At 40.7% G+C, this 15,751-nt stretch overlaps 1 protein-coding gene across 4 annotated transcripts in view; it reads left to right on the forward strand.

The window, feature by feature from the left end:
• The first annotated feature begins 1,056 nt into the window (after positions 1-1,056).
• The window catches only part of SUMF1 (sulfatase modifying factor 1), a 404,376-nt gene continuing 389,681 nt past the window's right edge, over positions 1,057-15,751 (forward strand). For all 4 annotated transcript variants that reach the window (XM_011965456.1, XM_011965458.1, XM_011965459.1 and 1 more), the window contains exons 1-2: positions 1,057-1,363; positions 15,032-15,205. In XM_011965456.1, the coding sequence (XP_011820846.1) occupies positions 1,094-1,363; positions 15,032-15,205 (444 nt within the window). In that variant the 5' untranslated portion in view covers positions 1,057-1,093. The remainder of the gene's footprint in view (positions 1,364-15,031; positions 15,206-15,751) is intronic.

Consider the following 15,751-nt stretch of genomic DNA (forward strand, 5'->3'; position numbering starts at 1 on the left):
TAATCTGTAAGTTTTTCCTTAATCTTCTTTTTGTTTTGTTTTTGCATTTTTTTCGCTTACGAAACTGTAGAACAGTGGTTCTTAAACTTAAGTGTGCATTAGAATCATCTGGAGAGCTGGTGAAACCCGGGATTGCTGTGTCCAGTCCCCAGGGATTCTGATTCCGTATTGCATTTTTTTTTTTTTTTGAGACAGAGTCTTGCTCTGTTGCCCAGGCTGTAGTGCAGTGGCCTGATCTGGGCTCACTGCAACCTCCGCCTCCCGGGTTCAAGCGATTCTCCTGCCTTGGCCTCCCAAGTAGCTGGGACTACAGGTGCGCCCCACCATGCCTGGCTAATTTTTTGTATTTTTAGTAGAGATGGGGGTTTCACCATGTTAGCAAGGATGGTCTGATCTCCTGACCTCATGATCCACCTGCCTCGGCCTCCCAAAGTGCTGGGATTGCAGGAGTGAGCCACCATGCCCCACCTCCATATTGCATTTCTAACACTTTCCCAGGTGATGCCAATACTGCACTCAGGAAGGACACTTTGAGAACCATTGTTTTGCATATCCCACAGTCTGGATTTCCTTATCCCTTGGTAAAGTATCCTTACACATGTTCATCTTCCTCTCTATTTCTTGTTAGGAGGAACTTATTTAATTGTCTGCAGTACAAGATAATGGTTAAAACTCAGGGTTTAAAGTTAGATTCCCTGCATTTAAATCTTGCTTTTGATATTTATGTCATGATGTTGGGCAAGTCACTTCACTGTTCTGTGAACACAATATTACAGGGTCTTTGTGAGGATGAAATGAGATTTTAAAAAGTGAAGTGCTTAGCATAGTACTCTGGCACTTAGCAAATGCCCAACAAATTTGATTGTCATTTTTCAACCAAGAAATCATAAAGGGGTGCACGGTCTGTGGAAGGCCTTGAGTTTTGTGTTTTGCTGCGTTTTGACGTCAGCACAGGCAAGCAGGAGCACCAAAAAAGAACCTAATTAAAAGTGAAGAACAACTCTCCTGGCCACTTCGTGTCATCTCAAAATTCTGCCCCTTTAAGGAGGGCTCAGCCACGTGACCCACCGGGTCACATGGCTCGCGGAACAACATGGCTGCGCCCGCACTAGGGCTGGTTTGTGGACGCTACCCTGAGTCGGGTCGCGTCCTCTTGCTGCTGCTGCTCTCGCTGCTGTGTGGAGCGGCAGGGAGCGAGGAGGCCGGGACCAGTGCGGTCGCGGGGTCCCTTGCGGGTTCTTGCGGCTGCGGCACGCCCCAGCGGCCTGGCGTCCATGGCAGTTCGGGAGCCGCTCACCGATACTCGCGGGAGGCTAACGCTCCGGGCTCCGTACCCGGAGAGCGGCCGCTCGCGCACTCAAAGGTGCTCCATCGATTCCTCCAAGGCGGGTGGGGGCTGCTGGGTTACTGGACCGGGTTGGAGTAGGCAAAGCAAGGGACTAGTAGGAAGGGAAGTAAAGGTTATAACCACACCCCAAATCGAGCACCTGCTGATCCCATATGAGGAGTTCTTCCTCTGTGCCTCACCGGAAGACTCCGTTTAATTGACCATTAGGGAGTTTGATTTGAGGATTATTGTTACTTCTTTACCCCCTATTTCTTCCTCCCTCCAACCTATTCTCTTGATGAGGGTCTCAGAATTTTAAGTCAATCAAATTATGGTTTAAATCACCATTTCCTCTCTTATTAACGGAATAAATTAGGATCCTGGGTCTCAGTATCTTCAACAGGGTTATATGCTTATCTGTAGTCTCCTCGAGTACACTCTGCTTGAGGACAAGGGCTTGTATTGTTTAGCCTGCTATTCTTAGCACTTTAGCACATAGGAAGGACTAAACAAACTGTAGTTGTTTTATTACTATTATTTATCTGTGTCTTGCTTAGCGCCTCTATGTGTTAGGTGCCAGGATATATAAATAACTTACTGACCGGGCGCGGTGGCTCACATGCCTGTAATCCCAGCACTTTGGGAGGCCGAGGCGGGCGGATCACGAGGTCAGGGGTTCGAGACCAGCCTGGCCAGCATGATGAAACCCCGTCTCTACTAAAAATACAAAAATTAGCTGGACGTGGTGGCGGGCGCCTGTCATCCCAGCTACTCGGGAGGCTGAGGCAGGATAATTGCTTGAACCTGGGAGGCAGAGGTTGCAGTGAGCCGAGATCGTGCCACTGCACTCCAGCCTGGGCGACAGAGCAAGACTCCGTCTCGGGAAAAAAAAAAGAAAAAACAAAAAACTATTACTTCATTCTGTCTGCCCGGTATTTTGCATGTTGGTGTGTTGTCGAAACAATTTATGGAACTAGAAGTCAGGTGTTCTGACTCTTAAACTAGTGCTCCTTCTTGTTTACTTAGCGGACCCTATCCTTTTCCCATTCCATTTTTCTTTTCTTTGGGTTAATCCTGACTAATATTAGAGCTTAGGTGAGAGGTAACATCCACAGCAGGTTTTACCTGACCGCCTCTCTTTCTCTCTCCTTCAGTATTTCCATATCCTGCCTCAGTAGTATGTGTTTACTCTGACATAACAATTATTAAAGATGTTTTTCTGCTGATGTCTCTCCCCAATTGGACTGTGAGGGTGATAGGGTCAGGACCATGATTTAGTCTCTCAGGTGTAGAGTGTAGGAGGTTGATACATGGGCTTCTCATTGTTTTTCCATCCTGTATAATTTTTGGTCTTTAATTTTTTTTCTGTTACCCCTTAGAGTATGCCCTGCAGCATTGTGTATCTTCTGTGTGTTGAAGACTCCCGATTACTGTTTTAGTGTCTATTGGCCATACTTGATTTTAATTCCTCTCTAACTTGCCGATAATTGATAATCAATCTCTCCCTCTTTCTTTCTTTCTTTTTTTTTTTCAGAAGGAGTCTTGCTGTGTTGCCAGGCTGGAGTGCAGTGGCGCCATCTCCGCTCACTGCAGTCTCCACCTCCTGGGTTCAAACGATTCTGCTTCCTGCCTCAGCCTCCCAAGTAGCTGGGATTACAGGCACAAGCAACCATGCCCAGCTAATTTTTGTATTTTTAATAGAGATGGGGTTTCACCATGTTGGCCCGGATAGTCTCAATCTCCTGACCTCGTGATCCGCCCGCCTCGGCCTCCCAAAGTGCTGGGATTACAGACGTGTGCCACCGCCCCCGGCCAATCTCTCCCTCTTTCTAAGGAGAAATCCTTACATCTGTTTATCTATTTTTTAATAGGGAGCCATCTCATTTGCATATATGCATTGGTCTGTCTCATAATTTTGTCTAGATTCCTCTGGCAAGCCCTGAACATTTCTCATTTTTAAACATTCTGTTTTCCTATGGGTTCCAGAATGGATGTGGATGCTAGAATCTTTTGGATTATGTTTACAAGATGTACATTTTTCATCCCTATAGAGTGGTTTTGTGTCTTCATTGATGCTATATGGGTCATCTTTGGCCAGTTCTTATAGTCTGCTTTCTACACTGTTTAGGGGCATCTCAATTTATTAACAAATTAGTGGTTGATGAGAATATACCTTCAAACCTTCAAGGGCACAACCTAATGACTGAACCTGAAGTAGTCTTGTTGCAAATGTCTTAGTTCAGGAACTCCAATATTTCAGGAGAAGTAAATGATCATAGTGGTGGTTCTGCTTTTTTTTTTTTTTTTTTCCTTTGTTTTCTGTTTATTTGGTTTAATTCAACAAATGTTTATTTGGTACATTACTGTATAACACTTGTTATATAAGATTCATCCTATGTGCTGGGCATACAGAAAAAGACCCATACACTACCCACATGGCATTTACACTCTGGTAGGTGTTTCTCTCTCTCTCTCTCTCTCTCTCTCACACACACACACACACACACACACACACGTAAGCATCATTTTTCTGTAGTGAGAATACTATAGGAGGAATATGTCCAGAGTACCTGGAGAGGAAGAAAGAATTCATTCTTCATGGACAAGTCAAGTAGTGCCTCAAAGAAAAGGTCACATTTGAGCTAGGCCTTGTAGGAAATATTTTTAGGAGCTGGGAATGGAATTTCGGATTCAAGGACATTCCAAGAAGGAGAATAGTATCAACACATGGCACACTGTGGAAATGCATGGTGTGTGCTGGGAAACATAAGTGATTTAAGATCTGGGAGTGACCTGTTCGCACTTTTTAATGTAACACTTTTTCGGTAAGTCTTTTTTTGTTTTTCTATATTCATACAATGAATGTGTGGCAAGGTGAGGGACACAGAGAAATAACACTGGGCTTTGCCCTCAAGAAATTTTCAGTTTCACTGAAAAGTTATGGCAATTAGAATTGTCTCGGAAACAATATAGACATTTAAAAATTTGATGTGTATTCCCTCTGGTTATAAAAATACAATTCTCATTGAGAAAATTATCTTAACAGTTTTCTGCACGGCTTATGATTGTGTAACAAGGAAGCAAAATGTTTTAGTCTGCTTTTATCTTTTAGAAGAGTTATTTGAAAGGCATTTAGGATCATCGGATGCTAAGATTGTAAGTGGCATGTCTGTACTTGTGGATAAAGTCAGTCTTGATTTCCTGTCTGAGGAGGTTTCTGTCTGGTAATGCTTCCCTGGGCATCCAGGCACAATCGAATGTCGTCTCTTCCATGAAACCTTTCCACCTCCTACAAAGAAGTAGTTTTTCTATCCTCTCAGTTCCCATAGCTTATTTTGTTGTTGTTTGATGACAGCTTGTATATTTTCTTTAATATAGTGCTAGTGTTTTTTTTGTTTGTTTTTGTTTATCTTTTGTTTTGTTTTTGAGACGGAGTCTTGCTCTGTCGCCCAAGCTGGAGTGCAGTGGCACAATCTCGGCTCACCGCAACCTCTGCCTCCTGGGTTCAAGTGATTCTCCTGCCTCAGCCTCCCAAGTAGCTGGGACTACAGGCATCCACCACCACGCCTGGCAAATTTTTGTATTTTTAGTTGAGATGGGGTTTTACCATGTTGGCCAGGATGGTCTCGATCGCTTGCCCGGCCCTAATGTAGTGCTAGTTTTGTAGTTGTCTGATATTCTACATTGGAAGCATTTTTAGATGTTTTAATCTCTATGTCTTCCACGTGCCTTGTACATTTTAGGCATTCTGTAATAATTTCTTGAATGACCTGTTTCCTTTTATGGTGGATATAATATTGAGAAACTGCCTTGGGAATAAAGAAGGTCACATACTTTTTCAAGAAACATTTGTAAAGTATTCTTTTGCTCTATTCATCCTCCTGAGAATCCTGTGAGAGAGATAGTCTCCCACTTTACAGTGAGGCAACGGCAGCTTAATGGAATCATATAGCTCAGAACTGCAAGAAACTTTGAATGTCATTTCATCTATGATTAGTGTCTGTTTGTAGAGGCAGGAGGGTGACAGAATGGTAAAGATAGATAAGCCCTGTGTAGATAGATAAGGCAGGGGTTTGTGGACAGATCCAGAGAGCATGCTTCTCTTATTCACCCAGCTTTCTCATGAGCCTTTAGCTTATTTTATTTTATTTTATTTTATTTTATTTTATTTTATTTTATTTTATTAGAAGGGACTCAGAACAAGAGCCTTTAGCTTTTAATGTTAGGGCTGAGGAGAGGAAAGAAGGAAAAGGAGAAGTTACACAAAAAAGTTATGTATGATCTTATTTCATCTTTGTGTACAAGACAAAAATCACTAGCAAGTGAAAAAAAGACAAGTCTGGCTTAAGCAGGAAAAAACTGGAGGGGACATTTATAGCTCTCCTGGTTGGAAGTTCAAGAGTAAATATGGCCCCAGACACACCTGGATACAGGGCCTCAGGCAGCATCTCCAAGGCCTTTCTCTTTGGCTATCTCTTGGCTCTTCTGCTCCATTGTCAGGTAATGTCCTTTCTCCTACTGATAAGATAATGAGAAGAGGAAAAAGTTCTTTCCTGGTAGCTCCAGCAAAAGTTCAAAGATGAACTTTGATTGGGTCTTGGGCCTATCCCTAATTACATCTCTGTGATCAAAAGAATGCTATGGTTGGCCAGGCTTAGTGGGTCGTGGGAAGTAGGATAGAGTTATCCAGTACCCCTGGGCCACTTAGAAAGCTTAAGAAATGGTTTTGGAAAGGAACTTCAATATTTTACAACAAGTAGAGGGAGTGGGTGCTGGATGGACCAAAATAGCAGTGCCCACTGCAGGTGGCCTAAATGTGTAGCCCACATATGGTTCTGTTATTCCAATGAATAATAGAGTCATTCTTGACTTCACTTACACTTCTGGCTTGAGTGGCAGTGGCAGAAGCTGTGGTGTGGCGGGAGGGGTTTATCTCACCTTCAGATTAGAGGAGATGTGGATTCTTTGAATTTGGACCTTCAATGAAGAGTTGACTAAAATGGTCCTTTTTACGTGTCTTAGGATCCTACAGAGTGAGACACTTGATGCTCTGGTTTTGTCCTCTTAGGACTGCGCTATCTTGTGTCCCAGCATTTATAGTGAGAATAATGGACAAACTTAGTTCAGTCCTTGACCTGCATCTGTTAAACAGGTTTCACTGTGATGTTGACATGTTATGCATGTCTAGAACTATTAAAAATTAAATAGCATTTTTATAATTATGCATAATTCAAATGATAAATTGCTGATTACAGTCATGACCTCATTCAATTAGTAAAGATTTTTTGTGTCTACTGTGGACCATGCACCATGCTAGGCACTGGGGATATAGAAATGAAAGATTGATTTCTGGTCCCCAAAGAGCCTAGGTTCTAGAGAAGATGAAAACACAGAATTAAGATACTTTGGGTGAGATGCGGTGGCTCATGCCTGTAAGCCCGGCACTTTGGGAGGCTGAGGCAGGAGTATCACTTGAACTCAGAAGTTGAAGACCAGCCTGGGCACATAACAAGACCTTATGTCTACTAAAAAAAAAAAAATTAGCTGGGTGTGTTGGTGTTCACCTGTAGTCCCAGCTGCATAGAGGCTGAGGTGGGAGACTTGCTTGAGCTCAGGAGATCGAGGGTGCTGTGAGCTGTGGTCATGCCTCTGCACTCCAGCATGGGGTGACAGAGTAGGACTCCATCTCTTAAAAGAAAAAAATATATATATATATTTTTATATGTATATATATATATTTTTTTCTTTTCTGCAGGCAGGAAAGGCCTCCTGGAGGAGGTGATCCTTGAACCATGACAATATTTACAAAGAGATAAAGTAGTTTATGAAAATGCAGGTGAAACACAGGGCAAGAGATAGTGTGAGAGATGAGCTCTGATGTTTATATATGTTATTCTGAAAGGTGATAGGAATTCCTGACAATTTTAAGTAGGAAAGTAGTATGGTCAGATTGACACTTTTTTTTTTTTTTTTAAACAGGAAGTACATTTACGTGGTTTAAAAATTTAAAAACATATAAAAATGTATATAGTGAACAATTTCTCATTTACCCAATAACCTTCCCCTCAGACAACCACTGCATGCATTTCTTGTATATTTCCTCAGAGCTATGTTCTGCAAATATAAGTAAATACAAAAATATGTGAACTTATGTACCTCAACCTGCTTTCATGCTAATGACAGCATACCTTACTTACCATTTGTGCACCTTGCTTTGTTCATGTAGCTCATCATAGTGAGATGTTTCCATATCAATACATCAAAAGCTTCCTTTGATATCCCCCTCTTCTTTTTTCTTTCCTTTGCGCTGCTTAATTTTCCATTTTATCGAAGGCCCACAATTTACTTAAAATGAGCCTACTATTGATGGACATTTAGGTTGTTTCCAACCCTTTTCTGTTGGAAAATTGTGTTGGGTACAGTAGACTAACATTTTTAGAAGGATTAGTAGGGGCTTAAATATTTGTTGAATGAATTATTGAATGGAAAATAGATGACTTGGAAGCAAGTGGGGATGTGAAAGGGAACTGAAGACAGGAACACCAATTACAAGGCTTCTGCAGTTATCTGGGGATAGAAAAGAGGGAGAGATTAGAGAGATACATACTTAGGAGATCGAGTGAGACTAGGTGGCCTGTGTAATGTTGGGAGTAGGGGATGCGAGTAGTCAAGGTTGATTTCTTGGGATAGCAGTAATACATTGGACAAACAAAAACACATTTATTACTAATTTATCATAGATGAAAACAGCACCGTTTTTATTGGGAAATGCGTGCATAGAATCAAAGCAACCACTAACAAGGAAAGTCAGTAGAAATAGAAAGTAGAATCAATGATTGTGGATTCCTAATTTGTTTCTTCTGATGTTATTTTTCTAATGCTTCTGTCCTTATTGCTAAGCAACTCTTTTTTTTCCAGCTAGTCGTCTCTCCTTGACTTCTTTTTTTCCTTTTCTAATTTGAGCCCTTGTTTTTTAAAATTTTATTTTTAATCGACAAATAATTATATAATAATTTGTGGGGTACATTGTGATGTTTTGATATATGTTTACATTGTGGAATGAGTCAAGCTAATTAACAAATCCATCAGCTCACATACTTATATTTTTTGTGTGTGGTGAAAACATTTAAAATCTATTTTTTAATAATTGTGAAATATATAATGCATTATTTATTATAGTCACCACTCTGTGCAATACATCACTAAAGCTTATTTCTTCTATCTAACTGAAATTTTGTACTGTTTGATCAACATCTTTCTTTTTCCCATCTTCCCCACTCCCCTAGCCTCTGATAACCACCACTGTACTTCAATTAGTTCAACTTTTTTAGATTCCACATTTGAATGAGATCATCAAGGTATTTGTCATTTTGTGCTTGGCGCATTTCACATAGCATACCGGCCGCTAGGTTCATCCATGCTGTCATAAATGACAAAGTTTTCTTCTTTTTTTTTTTTTTTTGAGACGGAGTCTCGCTCTGTTACCCAGGCTGGAGTGCAGTGGCGCAATCTCTGCTCACTGAAAGCTCTGCCTCCCGGGTGTATGCCATTCTCCTGCCTCAGCCTCCTGAGTAGTTGGGATTACAGGTGTCTGCCACCATGCCTGGCTAATTTTTTGTATTTTTAGTGGAAATGGGGTTTCACTGTGTTAACCAAGATGGTCTCGATCTCCTGACCTCGTGATCCAACTGCCTTGGCCTCCCAAAGTGCTGGGATTACAGGTGTGAGCCACTGCGCCTGGCCAAGTTTTCTTCTTTTTAAGGCTAAAATGTATAAATAAAATATATGTATATGCATATATATTTATCATTTTCTTTATCCATTTATCTGATAAGGGACACCTAGGTTGCTTCTGTATCTTAGCTATTGTGAATAATGTTGCCATGAATATGGGACTGTAGATATTTTTTGAGCATACTGGTTTTATTTCCTTTGGCCATATACCCAGAAGTGGGATACCTGAATCATATGGTAATTCTGTTTGCAAATTTCTGAGGAACCTCCATATTGTTTTCCATAATCACTGTATTTACATTCGCACCAACTGCCCAAGGGTTCCTTTTTCTCTACACCTTCTCCAGCACTTGTCATCTTTCATTTTTTTGACGATAGACATTCTAACAAGTGTGAGGAGATAGCCCATTGTAGTTTTAATTTGTGTTTTCCTGGTGATTGGTTGTGATGAGCATTTTTTCTTATATTTGTTAGCCATTTGTATGTCTTTTGAGCAATGTCTCTTCGGGTCCTTTGCTCATTTTAAAATTGAGTTCTTTGTTTTCTTGCTATTTAGTTGAATTCCTTATGTATTTTGAATATTAACTCCATATAAGATACATGGTTTGCAAAGATTTTCACTCATCTCTTCACTCTGTTGTTTCCTTTGTCATACAGGAGCCTTTTGGTTTGATGCAATCCGATTTGTTTATTTTTGCTTTTGTTGCCTATGCTTTCGGGGTCAAGTCCGAGAAGTCTTTGCCAGGCCTGTCTCATGGAGCTTCTTTTCCCAATGTTTTCTTCTAGTAGTTTTACGGTTTCAGACCGTACATTTAAGTCTTTAATATAGTTTGAGTTGATTTTTGTATATGCTATGAGATAAGGGTCTAATTTCATTCTTCTACATGTGGATATTCAGTTTTCCTAATACCATTTATTGAAAGATTGTCCTTTCTCCATTGCGTGTTCTTGGTGCCTTTGTTGAAAATCAATTGATGGTAAATGCATGAGTTTATTTCTGAGCTCTCTATCCTGTTCCGTTGGTTTTTGTGTTAGCTTTTATGCCAGTACCATGCCATTTGATTAGGTTTGTATTTATTTTGAAGTCAGCTAGTGTGGTACTCCACCTTTGTTCTTCTTGTTCAAAATTGCTTTGGCTCTTTGGGGTCTTTTGTGGGTCTGTACAAATTTTAGGATTTTTTTTCCTATTTCCTTGAAAAATGACTTTGGAATTTTGATAGGAATTACATTGAATCTGTGGATTGCTTTGGGTACTATGGACATTTTACTATTAATTCATTTAATCCATGAACATAGGATGCCTTTCCATTTATTTGTCTTTTTATACTATTTTTTTCATCAATGTTTTATAATTTACAGTATATAGGTCTTTCACTTCTTTGGTTAAATTTACTACTAAGTGTCTTTTTTTTTTTTTTTTTTTGATGCTACTGTGAATGGGATTAATTTCTTTTTCTTTGTTCTTTTTTTTTGAGACAGAGTTTCACTCTTGTTGCCCAGGCTGGAGTGCAGTGGTACGATCTTGGCTCACTGTAACCTTCGCCTCCCGAGTTCAAGCAGTTCTCCTGCCTCAGCCTCCCAAGTAGCTGGGATTACAGGCATGCACCACCATGCCCAGCTAATTTTGTGTTTTTAGTAGAGACGGGGTTTCTCCACTTTGGTCAGGCTGGTCTCGAACTCCTGACCTCAAGTGATCAGCCTACCTCGGCCTCCCAAAGTGGTGGGATTACAAGCGTGAGCCACCGCACCCCGCCTGGGATTAATTTCTTAATATCTTTTTCAGATAGTTCATCATTAGTTTAAAGAAATGCTGGCTGAGCACAGTGGCTCATGCCTGTAATCCCAGCACTTTGGGAGGCCAAGGCGGGTGGATCACCTGAGGTCAGGAGTTCGAAACCAGCCTGGCCAACTTGGTGAAACTCCGTCTCTAAAAAAAACACAAAAATTAGCTAGGCGTGGTGGCAGGCACCTGTAATCCCAGCTACTCGGGAGGCTGAGGCAGGAGAATCACTTGAATTCGGGAGGTGGAGGTTGCAATGAGCTGAGGTCACACCATTGCACTCAAGCCTGGCCAACAGAGAGAGACACCGTCTCAAAAAAAAAAAAAAAAAAAAAAAAAAGAAATGCTGCAGATTTTTACATATTGATTTTTGTGCCCTGCAACTTTGCTGAATTCATATATCAGTTCTGACAGTTTTTTGGTGGAGCCATTAGGTTTCTGTATGTAAGATCATGCTGGCCGGGCGCGGTGGCTCACGCCTGTAATCCCAGCACTTTGGGAGGCCGAGGAGGGCGGATCATGAGGTCAGGAGATCGAGACCATCCTGGCTAACACAGTGAAACCCTGTCTCTACTAAAAATACAAATAATAATAATAATAAAAAAAAGATTAGCCAGGCGTGGTGGCAGGTGCCTGTAGTCCTAGCTACTCGGGAGGCTGAGGCAGGAGAATGGCATGAGCCTAGGAGGCGGAGCTTGCGGTGTGCTGAGATCGCGCCACTGCAATCCAGTCTGGTAGACAGTAAGTGAGCCTCCGTCTCAAAAAAAATCAATCATGGCATCTACAATCAGGGACAATATAACGTCTTTGTTTCCAGCTTGGATGCTGTTTCTTTCTTTCTCTTGCCTGATTGCTCTGTCTAGGACTTCCGGTATTATATGGAGTAGAAGTGGCAAGAGTATGCATCCTTGGCTTGTTCTGAATCTAAGAGGAAAAGCTTTCAATTTTTCCCCATTGAGTATAGTGTTAGCTGTGGGCTTTTCATATATGGCTTATATTAAGGTACATTCCTTCAATGCCTAACTTATCAAGAGTTTTTATCTTGAAAAGATGTTGAATTTCACCAATGTCTTTCTGCATATATTGAGGTGAACGTTTGGTTTTGCCCTTCATTCTGCTAACGTGGCATATCACATGTGTAGGTTTGCATATGTTGAACTACCCTTTGATCGTAGGGATAAACCCCACTTAATTTTGGCGTATGATCCCTTTAATGTGCTGTTGAATTCACTTTGCTAGTATTTTGTTAGAATGTTTGCATCTATGTTCATTAGGGATATTGGCCTGTGTGTGTGTGTATATATATGTATATATATTTTCTTCTAGTAGTATTCTTGTCTGGCTTTGGTATCAGTGTAATGCTGGTATCATAAAATGAGTTTGGAAGTGTTTCCTCTTCTTCAATTTTTTGGAAGAATTTGAGAAGGATTGGTATTAGTTCTTCTTTAAATTAGAATTCTGCCATGAAGCCATCTGGTTCTGGGCTTTTCTTGATGGAAAATTACTATTATTATTATTATTATTATTATTACTTGAGATGGAGTCTCACTTTGTCACCAGGCTGGAGTACAGTGGTGCAATCTCGGCTCACTGCAACCTCTGCCTCCTGGATTCCAGTGATTCTCCTGCCTCAGCCTCCCAAGTAGCTGGAATTCCAGGTGCGTGTGACCACACCTGGCTAATTTTTTTGTATTTTTAGTAGAGACAGGGTTTCGCCATGTTGGCCAGGCTGGCCTCAAACCCTTGACCTCAGGTGATCCACCTGCTTCAGCCTCCCAAAGTCCTGGGATTACAGGCGTAAGCCACTGTGCCTGGCCAATTTTTAAAATTATTTATTCAGTTTCCTTATTTGTTATCAGTCTGTTCAGATTTTCTACTTCTTCTTGATTTGGTCTTGATAGGCTTTATGTTTCTAGGAATTTATCCATTTTTTTTCAAGGTTATCAAATTTGTAGATATATAATTGTTTATAAGTAGTTTCTTATGATCCATTTTATTCTGTAATATTGAACCCTTGTTTATAGATGAGGGACTTGACAGTTCCTAAGCTGCTGTGGAGTCTATTAATTGACTCACTCAAATGATTTGAAAATAAGACATTATGTCTGTTAAGAGTGTATTTCTGACAGATGGTATGGTTGAAGCCCTGTGGTTTTTGAAAAAAGTTGAGATAGAATTCATATAGCATACAATACACTCTTTTAACATGTACAATTTAGTGGTTTTTAGTATAGTTATGAGGTGTTACAACTATCACTGCCTAATTCCAGAATACTTCATCATCTCAAGAAGAAACCCTATGCCCATTATCAATCATTCCCCATTCCTGCCTCCCTCTAGCAACCACTAATCTACTTTGTGTCTCTTTGGATTTGTCTATTCTGGACATTTCATATGAATAGATTCATATAATATGTGGCCCTTTGTGATTGGATTCTTTCACTTAGTATAGTATTTTCAAGGTTCACTCATACTGTAGCATGAACCAGTGCTTATTTCTTTTTATGTCTGAATATTATTCCATTTTATAGATATACCATATTTTGTTTACTTATTCATCAGTTGATAGACATTTGGATTGCTTCTGCTTTTTGGCTATTATGAATAATGCTGCTATGAATGTTTTTGTACAAGTTTTTGCATGGACATATGTTTTTATTTCTCTTGGGTATATACCTAGGAGAACTGCAGGGTCATATAACTCTTTGTTTAGCTTTTTGAGAAACTGCCAGACTGTTTTCCAAAGCAGCTGAACTATTTTACATTCCTACCAGCTATATATGAGGGTTCCAATTTCTTCACATCCTCATCAACACTTGTTATTGTGTCTTTTTTGTTATAGCCATGCTAGTGATCATGAAGTGGAACCTCATTATAGTTTTGATTTGCATTTCGCTAATGACTCATGATGTTGAGCATGGACCTGCATTTTTTAACTGAACATTTTCAGTGTGATCCTCAGACCCTGTGCTCAGTGTTGGGAACAGAGCTGTGAATAAGGCAGCCCCAGTTGCTGTCTTCTTGGAGTTTAGAGTTCATGTGGGAAGGTAGATAGGAACAAAGTAATTGCAATTAGGGTTTTTGTAAGGAATTATACAACACATAGCCCCTTAGTAAACTTTAAAACTTTCTATTTTAGTGAGGTAAGCCTTTTTCATGATTGTTGGAGGCCAAAATTCATGCAGTGGTTATTTAAAGATAGAGATTGCATTTTTACATGTGCTTTTAAAAATAATTCAAAGAAACAAAAGCATATGCGAATAAAATATGTATAAAGAAAACAGTGGGGCTGGTCACGATGACTCATAATCCCAGCAGTTTGGAAGGCTGAGGTGGGAGGATCACTTGAGCCCAGGAGTTGGAGACCAACCTTGGCAACACAGTGAGACCCCATGGCTTAAAAAAAAATTAGCTAGGTTGGGCGCGGTGGCTCACACCTGTAATTGTAGCACTTTGGGAGGCTGAGGCGGGTGGATCACCTGAGGTCAGGAGTTCAAGACCAGCCTGGTCAACTTGGTGAAACCCTGTCTCTACTAAAAATACAAAAATTAGCAAAATTAGCTAGGTTGGGCGCGGTGGCTCACACCTGTAATTGTAGCACTTTGGGAGGCTGAGGCGGGTGGATCACCTGAGGTCAGGAGTTCAAGACCAGCCTGGTCAACTTGGTGAAACCCTGTCTCTACTAAAAATACAAAAATTAGCTGGGCATGGTGGCACATGTCTGTACTCCAGCCATTTGAGAGACTGAGGTGAGGGGATCTCTTGAATCTGGGAAGTCAATAGTCAATGCTGTAGTTAGCCCTGATCATGCCACTGTACACCAGCTTGGTCAAAAGAGTGAGAACCTGTCTCAAAAGAAAAGAAAAGTTGAATATTCTCCCTACCTCTGCATTCCAGCCATTAGCGGCTTGGTGACTGTTATTCCAGACCTGTTTCCAGTACAGGTATAGATTTGTATCAGTAGAGGTTTGATTAAGGAGATTACCTTCCTAAAGAATTTTCACTCCTTTTTGAGAGACTCGTGATTCACCTTCTTTGGGGTATAGAGAGATTTTTCCTAATTTTACAGTTATTACTGTGGTGAAGATTTACTAACTATTGAGTGCTTACTGGGTGCTAGGAACCTTACCCCTACACAGGTACACCTTGGTTGTGATGCATGACTTCCTGTGTTTCACCTTTCATTGTAGATGGTCCCCATCCCTGCCGGAGTATTTACAATGGGCACAGATGATCCTCAGATAAAGCAGGATGGGGAAGCACCTGCGAGGAGAGTTACTATTGATGCCTTTTACATGGATGCCTATGAAGTCAGTAATGCTGAATTTGAGAAGTTTGTGAACTCAACTGGCTATTTGACAGAGGTAATGGGATTGGGGAAAGGAGGGAGAACTTGTTCTTTTCCAGAACTTTTAAGAATGCTTTAATAGCAGCTCAGAGTGACTGACCACTTTTACCACATTCTGTGGTAGAACTGTGTGAAGCATTTTATTGTATATATTTCATCTTAATTTCTCACAACAACCCTATGAGGCAGGTTATTTTTCAGGTGACATACTGAGGATTAGAAAAGTGATTTGCCCCACATCACACAGCTAGTTGGTGGTAGAGCTGGGATTCCAGCCTGGCCAGTGTGACCTCAGAACCTGTGCTGTAACTATTACACTATATTGTGTTAATGCTTAATGTGTCAGAGAATACCACTGACCACTAAGGCTTTTTGAGATAACAGATGGCATGCAAAGTAAGACCACTTTTCGTCTCAGTAAATCGCAGTTTGGTTTTTCCAGAAGCATTTCATATTTTTTAAGTGATAAATGCAGAAGTGCAGTTTTTCATTTTTGTGGCTTTATTCCAACACCTTGACGACTCACATACACTGTGCTGTGGCAGCTCTAAACATTATGTGG

Source organism: Mandrillus leucophaeus, unplaced genomic scaffold (assembly GCF_000951045.1).
Source record: "Mandrillus leucophaeus isolate KB7577 unplaced genomic scaffold, Mleu.le_1.0 Scaffold727, whole genome shotgun sequence".
Classification (NCBI taxonomy): Eukaryota; Metazoa; Chordata; class Mammalia; order Primates; family Cercopithecidae; genus Mandrillus; species Mandrillus leucophaeus.